This window comes from Canis lupus, chromosome 28 (assembly GCF_003254725.2).
Source record: "Canis lupus dingo isolate Sandy chromosome 28, ASM325472v2, whole genome shotgun sequence".
Classification (NCBI taxonomy): Eukaryota; Metazoa; Chordata; class Mammalia; order Carnivora; family Canidae; genus Canis; species Canis lupus.
The window spans coordinates 10670054-10682998 of NC_064270.1; the positions used below are offsets into that span (position 1 = coordinate 10670054).

The 12945-nt window shown below is 40.5% G+C and overlaps 1 protein-coding gene across 3 annotated transcripts in view; it reads right to left on the reverse strand.

Annotated features, from left to right (window-relative positions):
* Positions 1-3152: 3152 nt before the first annotated feature.
* Positions 3153-12945, reverse strand: part of ARHGAP19 (Rho GTPase activating protein 19) — a 65159-nt gene continuing 55366 nt past the window's right edge. For all 3 annotated transcript variants that reach the window (XM_035707680.2, XM_035707681.2, XM_035707679.2), the window contains 3 exons: positions 11968-12078; positions 11253-11331; positions 3153-7049 (listed from right to left, as the gene is read on the reverse strand). In XM_035707680.2, the coding sequence (XP_035563573.1) occupies positions 7039-7049; positions 11253-11331; positions 11968-12078 (201 nt within the window). In that variant the 3' untranslated portion in view covers positions 3153-7038. The remainder of the gene's footprint in view (positions 7050-11252; positions 11332-11967; positions 12079-12945) is intronic.

Sequence of the window (12945 nt, forward strand, 5' to 3'; positions counted from 1 at the left end):
CTCAAGGAAAAGAGAAGATGTGGCCACAAGTGCCAGTGGAATTGAGGAGTAGGTTCTGGAGGAGAAGACAGCCTAGGATTAGAGCCCCAGTGGATCTGGAACATAGCAATATAACAGGAGCCATTTATGTAATTCAATATTTTCTAGCATCCATGTTAGAAAGGTAAAAAGAAATAAGCAAAATTACTTTTAATAATTTATTAGCCTGATATATCCAAAAAATCATTTCAACATGCAATATTTATAAAAAATGAGACATTTTAAATTCTTATCTTTTTATATTAACATGTTTCACACTAGCTTTTCATTAAAAAAACTTTTTTTAAAACTAACATGTATTTCACGTGGAGAGCATATCTCATTTCAGATTGCCACATTTCAAGTAATCAATATTCACATGTCTAGAGGCTACCATATTGGACAGTGCATATGAGAGAGCAAAGAAATGAGGATAGACTCTTCCTAAGCCGTTCCCAGAGTTGGGGGCGGGGGGTGGAGTGCAGTGGTTATGTGGACACCATCGTCCTGCAGCTCAACATCATTCCCGGCAGGCACAGAGACTGCTGTCTCCCAGAGACAACCCTGAGCAGCTCAGGAGAATGTCCTGCAGATCCAGAGCCCAGCCAAAAGATGCACCACACAGTGTCCTATACAGAGGATGCCAAGTGGAGCTCATGGGCCAAATCCAGGCCATGGAGGAGTTGTGTTTGGCTCCCACAGTGTTTTCAATCTCTTGGAGTAATTGTTGTTTTCACAGCTTTATATTTCCTTCCTGGCTCTTATAGACGTTGGATGTGTAATATTAAATTACACACACGGTTCTTGAAGTCAGGTAGTCCTGGATGTTAATCTCGACTCTACCACTTTTTAGCTGACATTGGATACACAATTCTTCATATGTCTTCTACTATAAAACTGGAGATCACAATACTTCACAGAGATGTTTAACTTGAGTGAGATAAGGAATTAACTGGCTAGCACAAAGCTTGGTACATAGTAAGTACCCAATAAATTGTGGGTATTAGTTTTCATTCACAGGAGGCATGAATTCCTTAGAGCCCTTACCATGGTCCTATTTCAATATGGGAAATTTGAGAAGTACATGCGTAGCAGCAGCTCTCAAAATTAACCTCCGTTTATTTGCAAACATAGATGTTGAGGAATGGGTTCTACACTCACAATTTTTAGACAATCTGTTTCCTTTCTGCTGCCCACAGGTATGGTTCAACTGAATTAAGCAGTCTTCAGTACCAAGGCACTAACAATTTTAAATGGCTTATATCTGGGAATGAAAGGGCAAAGCTAGCAATGACACCAGTGGCCTCTCCTGTTAACCTCCATCCTGGTTCCAAAGTGGAAGATTCTTTGAATCTGGGCACTGGATGCTGCTAGTAAAAGAAATTAATGACCAATTTGGACCAAGATTTGGCTATTGCTCGACCCCAATTTTTATTTTTATTTTTTTCGTTTTTTATGGGGAAATTAAAAGGCTGGGACTTTAAAATATCTAAACAGTCATGATGAACGCTATACCACAACTCTCTAACCTGGGTTTCAGCCTTCCTTACTATTCATTCCCACCCCCATAGACTTTAAATTCAGAAATGTAGGTAGGAGAAAGAAAAAAAAAAAAAAGCCACAGGGGACAGAGGCCCCAGAACTGGCCCAGGAGAAAAGGAAACTAAGGAAAACTCTTCCCGGGGAAACTCCTGTTTTTCCATCTTCCCTTCCTACTGTTTAATGCAGATCTGCTTCTTCATTCCTTTCTACAATTCACATATTATGTGCTCAGCACTGACTAGGCATTTTGATCACCCTATTTTTCAAAGTAACTCTTATCTCCTCCATCCCTTTTTTCTTTTCTTTTGCATTACTCAGTTTCCCGTGTGCTATCTGTAAGAGTCCCTCTATGTTTCCTGCTCAAGAACAAGACATGGCTCCTTTCTTTACAGTAAATAATAAGCTGGTCCTTGGGGGATTAGGAAAAGGACAGATAGTTCTGAGCAGCACCTAGAGAGCCAACATGGCAAAAAAGGACCGCATGGGTAGGTAATGGAGTAAAGACAACCGCAGGGTTTTTATTTGTGCTCCAGATTTAAGTAACTCCTTTGTTATCAAAAATAACTATGTCAGCATCAATAACCTGCTGATTATAAAATATATTCTGGCAGAGAGAGAGAATTAACATCTAATGAATACTTGCCATCTGCTGGGCACTGTGCAAGGCTAGTGGCTCTCAGTATTCTAGTGGTCAAGGACTCCTCTGGGCTTCCTATGGAAGCTATAAAGTCTCTCCCTTAGAAAAATTCACATGTACACAAAATTTTACATAGACTCCCAAGGGCAAACTGTGTTCCAAAGCACAATCACAGACTCCAGATTAAAACTTTTTGTGCTAAGCCCTTATATCTAAGAGCACGTCATTACTGAGACAAGATACCATTATCCCCACCTTACTGATGAGAGGACATCGCCAAGGTCACATACATAATAAGTGGCAGAAACATTTCAACCAGGGTTGTCTAAACACTACTTGCTGCCCAAGATGAAAATGTCATTTGGTTTCTACTGTTATTATAACTGTCACTACTTATTTTCACTCCTTATTTTTTTTAAAGATTTTTTATTTATTTATTCATAGAGAGACAGAGAGAGAGAGAGAGAGAGAGAGAGAGAGGCAGAGACACAGGCAGAGGGAGAAGCAGGCTCCATGCAGGGAGCCCGACGTGGGACTTGATCCCGGGTCTCCAGGATCACGCCCTAGGCTGCAGGCGGCGCTAAACCGCTGCGCCACCGGGGCTGCCCCCTCACTCCTTATTTTTAAACAAGGAAATAAGATTATGTGAGAAACTGAAATCTGTGCAAAACATTCTAGACTCAGCCACAGGATATGAGAAAGGTTAGAATTCCCAGAGGTTCCAGTCCCATTTCCTATCAGCCAAAGGCCCATTCCCCCTGAACTCACCTGCTCAGATGAAAAACAAGGCAGAGGTACTTTTCTTAGACAGTGACATATTCCTCAGAACAAGAAGCAACCTCTCTGTTAATAATATTTCATTAAAACTGGGGGAGGGGGGTATTTTTAAAGAAGCAACCTCTCCTTAAGATAACCTATCAGTCAAAACAGTAATTAAGAGACCAGAGCCTATGGATATGAAACAAAAGAAATTTAATTTCAGAATATTACATGAATAACAAAGAAAGACAATGCATATGGTTGTTCTTTATACTTACATATATATATATATATATATATATATATATATATATATATATATATCTGATATACAGTCAAAGAAGAATGAAATACAAAAAAATGGTGAAACAGTTAAGGAACCTTGCTTCTCTTGTTGAGCAAGATCAGGGAGAGCCAAGGGCGACCCCTACTATGGAGGGCTCCGGGTGGGAGTGTTTTTCCCAACAGGCTCTGCCAGTTTCGAAGCATCTGTGGGAGTGCTCAATGGCTCTTCAGCCCCCCGGCTGTGGCCTCGCACACTCCAGTTTCCATGGCAACCCAAGCACTCAGGCTATTATGTACTCACCTCGCTAGCCCCTCCACTGATTCTCCACTAGTGGAAAGATGTCAGTACTGACTGTCTAGGAAAGCTAGCTTTTCCGGGGGAGTTTTAGATTGGTTTTGAAAAGCTTGTGCATCTTAGGAACCCAAATTTTCCCCAAATTCTAGAGCAATCTTGCCAAATGCCAATATCCAGGTTTAAATCAAGGTCCCATCTTCAGTACAAAAGCTTCAGGGTGAAGGGGACAGGGATGAGGCTCTCTCTGGGAAAAGAAGTTCTATTTAGAAAAGACCTTCCAGCATGTGTGTGAGGCCCTGTACGATATAAGGAAGCAGCAAGTGTCTAGAGAAGTCTGTTCCCAAAGACCGCTTCCCCAGTTATGCATGGACCACACAGCTGGTCACTGCGGGGCACAGGAACAATGACCATAGGTTCTCCTAGAAGGCAGTATTTTAAACCATATCCTAACAGAGTCTCCTGTGAGGGAAACTACACAAAAACACTGCATCTGGGAGGAAAGAAAGGCTCTGCTCTGACACTCTGGGATCTGCTGGCTTCCTTACAGGTCAAGAAAACGGCCACCTCTAGATCTCCCAGTGGTCACCACAGTCAAGAGTTCTGCACTACTCCATTTCCCAAGGGTGCTCCCTAGAAGGATATTCAGGGTGAAGAGTGGGTGGAGGACCAGCTGTGGTTTCAGTTATAACCAATTAAGTACCAGCTCCTTTAACATGTTTTGGCACTCAGGTACAATCAGGATCTTTTAATCTTTCACTGTGGCAGTGGAGTCTTTCAAACCAGATTTCCTGGTCTCAGTGCAAAAGTCTATCATTATAAAAGGTTAGACATTCCAGTGTCTGTGGTTTTCACTGATCCAACTAGTGTAGCTCACCCCGGACCTGAATCAAGGAGGTGCTCTGTGTCTTCACATTTATGCCCACTGGCACAAGTCTACTGTCCTGTACTAACATCACATCAGAATCCATCACAACTGACCCCAGAAAGAAATGAAATGTTAAAAGCCATAAAAGGAAGCATTTCCAAAGAGACTGTTCCAACATGAAAAATAAACATAGCAGATTAAAAAAAACAACAACATCTTATAGATTAAAAAAAAAAAACTGTTAAATACTGGCTCAAAAATACACCCCCCACCAAGTCAGAAAGGAGACAGTATCCTGCTCCTTTTGATAAAGGGCTTTTGTCTTTGAGTTCTCCATAAGATTCCATAGGATTAGAACACTCAAATATTACAAGGCAGAAGGTTATGCTGTTTATTTCTCAAATTTGGATTCCAACTGGATCACAACTTCTATTTAAAAATGACCTATCCCACCCTTTAAGCAAGGGAAAGTATATTTAATAAATAACTTAAATGAAACATGCATACCCAAATTCACACATAAAGTGCCCAAGAGGGCAAGCTGTACAAAAGCATGTGCATGTGGCAAGCATCTCTCTCACCACCCTAGCCCTGGCACAACACCTAGGTTACCAATTCCATTCAACCAAAGTCTTCTAAATCTCAGCTACCTCTCCCTCAAATAGAACCCCAGAACAAAGCCGAAGACAGGAAGGTATCAGGTCACTGCTCTGCTCTCTCCACCTGATGCCAGGCATGTTTAACAGACCATACCACTATGGGATGAAACACTTAGACAAATAAAGAAAGGAAGTATCAGGTTAAGGGAGAATACTATTCCAGTCTGGTCGAATCAAAAGCAGTCTCTCTGTGCATTCACTGGTAGTTGGTCCTTATTTTCTCAATAATAAAAAAGCCAAATAGAAACCTACACAAACATATTTGCTAATAAGTATTTTTAAGGATGATATAAAACTGCTCTAGAGAAAGGGGCTTTTAAGCAGGCTTATACACCCCACCATCTATTGTTCACGATCCAAGTTGGAAGGCCAAATTTTACATTTCTCTTCACTACTGCTATTAAGCAGCAAATGAAACAGGAAAGTATGGAAGAGAGGATAGCTGGCCACAAAACCAAACTGTGAACCCCCAGAGTCATCTTTCATTTCGGCAGAAATACAGCTCTTTCAAGAGTTTCAAGATAGTTAGCAAGTCATACTTTGCTGGGCACTGCTTCCTCACAGAGCCTGACTGAGCTCCTGCACAGGGTTTGAGCCATTACACAGCTTAAGAAAGCAGGCCCACTCCAAACGCTCTCTCCTGCCACATGCTGCTCTCTAGGCAGTGAGTATATACAACAGATCAAAGCCATGCCACTGCTTGCTTACCTCAAACACACATGAACATCCCCAACCCAGTCAAAGCCCCAGCCCCACCTCCAAACTACTCCTGCACCCATCCTGACAAGGACGGGGGCGGTGCGGCAACCCTCCTCAAACACTGATGATGAGCCACAACAGCTTCCAAGGGAGAATATGCTCTTTGAAATCCTCTCAGCCCTGCAGAGAGTGATGCTCACTTCCCCCTGTGACTCCTGCTCTCAGGAGACAAGTCTAGCCTCACACCCAATCCCTTAGAAGGTGAAAGATCACCCCAACCACAAGGTGTCACCCTGGACATAAAGCCAGCTGGCCCCAACCTAGTCACACTCCAGAGTTTCCAGTACATTCAGATATTTCAGTAAATCTCTCTCAAGCCATTGGTGACTTTCCTTGAGTCACAGTGATCTGGCACAGAAATAGTGGCACCAGAGATGTTTTAGGTGAGGAGAGACTGAATGAAGAAGACAAGTTCCACAACCACACAATTACTTTGTCATCACTAAGGAGAGGGAAAGAAAGGGGGAGAGAGGAAAGGAGGGAGGAAGGGACAAAGTTAAAAACTGACATTTGTTAAAATATGGTATCATTCTGAATTCTCCTTTTTCAATAACTCAGGTCCAAGAAATAATTTTTCTATTTCTAGGAAAGCTGTAAGTTCTTTGAACAGAAACGATATTGAGGAATACAGCCTCATGAGATAAAAAGCTTTCCCAAAGTTTAAGGTGGAAAAGAAGGGAAAGACATCTGTCTTAGATGCAATTTAGATGACATAAATAAAAAATGGCTTCAAAAAAAACAACAACAAATAAACAAGAAACAACCAAAATACGCCATCAAAACAGAGAAAAGCCTCAAGTATCAGTTGAAAATAATATTAATCCACTAGGACTGACAGTACTTAAAAAAAAAAAATCACTGGTAGTTGAATACAACTTTCATATTTTAAAAAATAATATCAAACAAATACATGGAATAAGCACTGTAGCCCACCTGGTTCTGCCCATTTACTGTGCTACGTGAGCTGGTTGGCTGGTTAGTGGTTTCTCCACAATATTTTCAAAAAGAGAGAGAGATGCTAGCACCCATTCAGTAGACAGAGTTTGCAGACATCCAGTGAGTGGGGTTAGAGGTATCAGTCAGGTCATAGGATTAGTTGACTTTCACAATGCAAAATGCAGCATGCAAGCTGCAAGTCCAAGCTTCTCTGTGAGCAGTAATGATGCCTGGTCCACCAATGAGAAAATTCTGGATGGACAACAGGAGAATTCTGGATCCTTCAGAGGAATCCTAGGTTGAAAGAGAAACAAAAACATTAAGCATATTTATAAATATCTTTTTGCAAACATCTCACATAAGAGCTAGAGAATCTATACTTAATTTCTACAAACTGAGGGTTAAAGAGCTTAATTGAGAATTTTTGACTTTCTATCAAGTAAGTATCTCTTTGTCCATGTACCCTAATCTCAGTTCATTAAAACTTAATGCCGGGATCCCTGGGTGGCACAACGGTTTAGCGCCTGCCTTTGGCCCAGGGCGCGATCCTGGAGACCCGGGATCGAGTCCCACGTCGGGCTCCCGGTGCATGGAGCCTGCTTCTCCATCTGCCTGTGTCTCTGCCTCTCTCTCTCTCTCTCTGCGACTATCATAAATAAATAAAAATTTTAAAAATATTAAAAAAAAAACTTAAAAAAAAATAATAAATAAAAAATAAAAAATAAATAAAAAAAAAACTTAATGGCAATAACAGCGACCAATGTACTAAGTGCATATTTTGCACCAGACTCCACTCTGAACACCTTATGTACATTATCTTATTTATCTTCACAACAATCTGTGCATGAGGTAATGCTCTTGCCATTTTACAAGTGAAAAATCTGAAGCCTACACAAGTTAACTTGCTCCAAGATTAACAGATATTAAGCAGCAAAGCTGGGAATTGAACCAAAGTATAACTGAACGCAGAGCTCAAAGCCTTACCACAACTATGCCTCTTACCAGCGAATGTTTATTAAATGCCTACAACGCACTGTCAGTACTGGGAGGAAGAAAAGAACAGAAGACAGGAGGCTACAAATATATTCTCAGGTCTGGCCTTTGTCTTCCAGAAGAGAAACTAGCTACAGATATCAGACAATACATGTGAAGTAAATAACCACAATAAATCATACTAAATATGTCAACATTTTAATAGCGTCAGTAAGAGTTCAAAGGAAAACATTCATCTGGCTGGGTTAACCAAAGGTTTCAAAGAGGAGATGTGGTTTAGGTTGGGCTTTGAAGGAAGTAAGATTCTCACTACTGAAAATAATGCCCAATAATAAGAAGGTGACAAATCAGCAGTCCTCATCTGAGGGCGAGTTTGCCACCTCCTTCCCAGGGTATACTTGGCAATGTTTGGAGGCATTTTGGGTTGTCAAAACCGGGGAAGGGTGCTACCAAGGGAAGCTACTAACCATGACACAATGTACAAGGCAGCTCCCCATGGCAGAGAATTATCTGACCCCAAATGTCTACAGTGCCATGTTGAGAAACCCTATGCTAAATAAATGTCTTTTTGCAGCGTGCTCTTGATGATAATAAAACTGCATTATTTCCCTCAAATAATATTCCTTTTATAAAATCGCCATCTGGAGATGCCACGTTTAGAAGCAGTTATTCAACTGAGAGAATAAAGCTGTGGGTTAGCCCAGGCTGCTGAGAGGTAAAAAGTAAGAGCAGAAATAAGCAGAGAAACTCAGGATAGAGCACTTAAAACACAAAGAGAAGGGCACCTAGGTGGTTCAGTTGGTTGAGCATCCGACTCTTGGTTTCACTCAGGTTGTAATCTTGGGGTTGTGAGAACAAGCCCTGCATTGGGCCCCATGCTTGGCATGGAGTCGGCTTGTCTCTCTCCCTCTGTTCCTCCCTACCCCACTCATGCACGTGTGCTCTCTCTCAAATAAATAAGTAAAATCTTAAAAAAAAAAAAAAAAAAGAAGGGGGAAGAAGAAGAAGGAAGAAGAAAGAAGGAAGAAGAAGAGGAAAAAGAGGAAGAAGAAGAAGAAGAAGAAGAAGAAGAAGAAGGAGGAGGAGGAGGAGGAGGAGGAGGAGGAGGAGGAAGAAGGAAGAAGGAAGAAGGAAGAAGGAAGAAGGAAGAAGGAAGAAGGAAGAAGAGAGGTAGGCCAGCAACAGGAAAGCTACCAGAGAGATGGAAAAGAATTCAGAAGGAAGAACAAGAATAGGGCAGCATTATGACAGCCAAGGCAGGCCTTTCAGAATACAAGAAGTGACCAAGGAGAAAGCAGTATGAACATGCCACTGCCTAATCCAATCAAAGGTGTTCATTATGTGTGGGCCCCCAATTTTCTGAATCACTTTTTTATTTTTAAGTAGGCTCCACATCCAACATGGGGCTTGAACTCATGACCCTAAAATCAAGAGTCACATGCTCTGCTGACCAAGACAGCTGGGACACCTGATTCATTAATTTGAGAATCTAATAAAACTATATGTTCTGTCCTTCAGAAAAATGTACATAGGCACCAACACATAAAATGACATCAACAATACCAAGAACTTGATTAAAGCCCTTAGGAGGTCCATACATAACAGCTCAAGAATCCCTGCTCTAAATCTTCTTGGTAAAATATGAACTTGGCTTATTTCTTTAATGCACTTCTCCCTTCTGAAAGTAGAATTGTCAGTATAAAAAGACTTACTATTTCTTGATTCTTTTCTTTTTTTTAAAGATTTTTTTAGGGATGCCATCAGCTATTTATGAGCGGTTAAGCGCCTGCCTTCGGCTCAGGGCGTGATCCCGGGGTCCCAGGATTGAGTCCCACATTGGGCTCCCTGCCATGGAGCCTGCTTCTCTCTCTGCCAGTTTCTCTGCCTCTCTCTCTCTCTCTCTCTCTCTCTCTCTCTCCATGAATAAATAAAATCTTTTAAAAATTATAATAAAAAAATAAAGATTTTTTTTATTCATTTGAGAGAGACTAAGAGTAAAAGAGATCACAGAGGGAGAGGGAGAAACAGTCTCTCCACTGAGCAGAGAGCCCAATGCAGAGCTTAATCTCAGGACCCTGGGATCATAAACTGAGCTGAAGGCACACAACCTACTGAGCCACATGGGTGCCCTTCTTGATTATTTTCAAAAACGAGAGCCACAAAAGGTATAATTTATATAAAACAATGTATCCTACAAAAATAACTTATGCTTGGTTTTGATTTACAGATATATACGTAGAAATATTTAGACACACATAACTCAAACACTCAACTTGCCTAAAGACAGCCCTGCTTCTGACAGCCCAGTCAGAAGCAAGATGGAAAGAAAGAGCATTCAGATAATTCATTCAAGAATAAGGAACAAGACCACACTGAAATCTAATCTTCTAGAAAAGAAAAAAGATTTATCCGTAAGGGCTGGACTTGTTCTCTTTCTATTGCTGATGTCTCAAATCGTAATTAGCTCATGTCTCAGTAGTAAAATGCACACATCAAGCCAGAGATCGCTTCATCTGCCACGTGAGCCTTACAAAACAGACAAGTCTCTGCCGGTCCTCTCTAGTCACAACTATCACTATTTGTTAATGCTTCTAAGACATTATTTCAATTAAGCCTCATAAGAAATCTGTGAACTAGATATAACTATTATCTTTATTTTCAGAGGAGGAGATGAATGGTTTTCCTTGGTTAGAAAAATGAAGTCTCAAATCAGGTCTAACAGCAAATCCCCTGGTTCTCCCAGTGGACCACATGGCTTCCTCAGGAAAAAACACAGCAGCGGCTGCCTTTTACCAGAACAGCCTGCTGCAACCAGCAGTCCCAGCACCAAATAATCTTTTTTTGTCCGAAAAATATGTTGTATGATATGATTTCCAAGGTCCAGCAGCTATTTATTAGCTGGAAGCCTCACTGAATAAACAAGGCAAAGTCTACACAGAAAAAGAACATAACGGGATCCCTGGGTGGCGCAGTGGTTTAGCGCCTGCCTTTGGCCCAGGGCACGATCCTGGAGACCCGGGATCGAATCCCATATCGGGCTCCTGGTGCATGGAGCCTGCTTCTCCCTCTGCCTATGTCTCTGCGCCTCTCTCTCTCTCTCTCTCTCTCTCTCTCTCTATCATAAATAAATAAAAATTTAAAAAAAAAAAAAGAAAAGAAAAAGAACATAACTATTCTATGTTTATTGAGCATATTCTTAGCATTTCTGTACTTGGTCTTTCAAATTAGTTTACACTTGCTTTTAATTTACTCAACAAGTATTCTTAAGATTTTTTTCATATGTGTCCCATCTGCCCAAAAACGCAGGGGCCATGTGTGTCCATCTTCACAGCTCTACCCCTCAGCACCCGAGACAGTGCTGGGTAGATGATCAGTAATCATCTGCTGACCAGCCTTGCAATTTTACATTGCTTCTGACAGTGGGAATTCAAAAACTGCTACTGATGGACTAGAGGCAGAAAGGACTTACATTCAGTAAGAACATGGGATAAGTACAATCAATACCTTTTTTCCCCTCTTTCTTCCCCTCAGACCATTTCAATCTTGTTGGTGTCATCGTGACAGCTGGAGAGCCAGAAAATAACTGTAACAAGAAAATTTTATAGTGGCTTAAATGTGCTAATTAATGTCATTCCTACAGACAGACTTTATTAACAGAATTATTTGCTTGTTCAATTTCAATGTGAAGCATTTTACTGAGGCTGATTGTATTTACATCATTAGTTTTAACTGATTTTATTGCTGACTTAATGAAGCAGCATATCTGGGATAACTAGAAGTGCCACCCAACATATAATGCAGTGCCAAGTAGGCCCAGCTCAAATGTTACCTGCCAGTAAGAACTATCCCTCCAGCACTTTGTGGAGCTCTTTCACTCTATTTGTCATCTCTGCATATGACATATCCTTATTTCCAGAGGAGAAGATGGGCTCAGAGAGAATGAATGGTTTCCCTTGGCCTCAAATCAGGTCTAACGGCAAATCCCCTGGTCCTCCCAGAGGACCACATGGCTTCTTCAGAGGAAGAGCTGTACCATACTAGCTATAGCTTCCTGGAACTCCACATGTGTTTGTTTTTGACTATCAACATAAATTAAAGGATTAAAGAAAAGGCACAGTTGAATGACCTAGAGAAACACAGTATAACAGAGGACGGTATATCAATATTTCTCCTTTCTACCAATGTCCACAAAGATGAAGTCCAAAGAACAATATCTTACTAAGTTCATATTTTCTTTGCTGGTTCTCTTCAATTCACCAATGGCTACAGATTCCGGAGTAGGGTACTTGTTTTTCTTTTCTGACATCATCTGATTTCCCAGGACCTTCCGCTGATTTAGGAAGAGAAAATATGTGATTTATAAAGATCTACTATTTACAGCTCTACTGGTCTTTAAATCTATAGTTTCTTAGTTTAAAAAAATTTCAGCTTTTTGGTAAATTCTCCAAGGCCATCTTATAATGGGATGCCAAAGCATGTTACCAAAAACTATGAAGTTATTGCCTTTCTTTAGGTGATCACTTTTCCTCTACATTTAAAATAGCTGAAATTAAAAAAAAAAAAAAGCTGAAATATAAGAAGCAGATTTATAGTTGATTTAAACTAGCAAAGCAGGCCAATTACAGTGTGTTTCTGAAGTCATAAAAAAACAAAAACAAACAAACAAAAAAACACAACCACCACCAGTTATTTACCAGTATAATTTTTTCCCCAAATATGTGTTGTCTCTGGCAGCTGTTAAGAGTCCCCTCTCTACTCAGGGAAACTTCTTCTGGGTCCACCTTAAGGCTGCTTCCCTGTCATGTCCTTGCATAGGATTAGAAAATTTGGAGAAAGTCTTTAAGAGTTTCTAATATAGCCACAAGAGTGTACAGGCCTTCTTAAGAGGTTCACATGACTATACTGTCATTCAGAGCAGGATTAAAAGACCTTTCATCTGAACAGCTTAGAAGCTGACATAACCTACTATAACAGCTGATAGTGACAATTCTACCATCTTTGGGGAATTCTTATCTTTTTCTTCTTAGAGGATAGTTTAAATCCCAAAAAAATGTAACAAAACTAGAACATTAAACTCTACAATATGAATCAGCAGCAATATTAAGAATATTTCAATGTCACATAAGAGAAATTTTGGAGGAAAAAGTCTAGCCCACGAAAGGAATCAAAGCAGAATATAAATAAAATAGCTAAAATG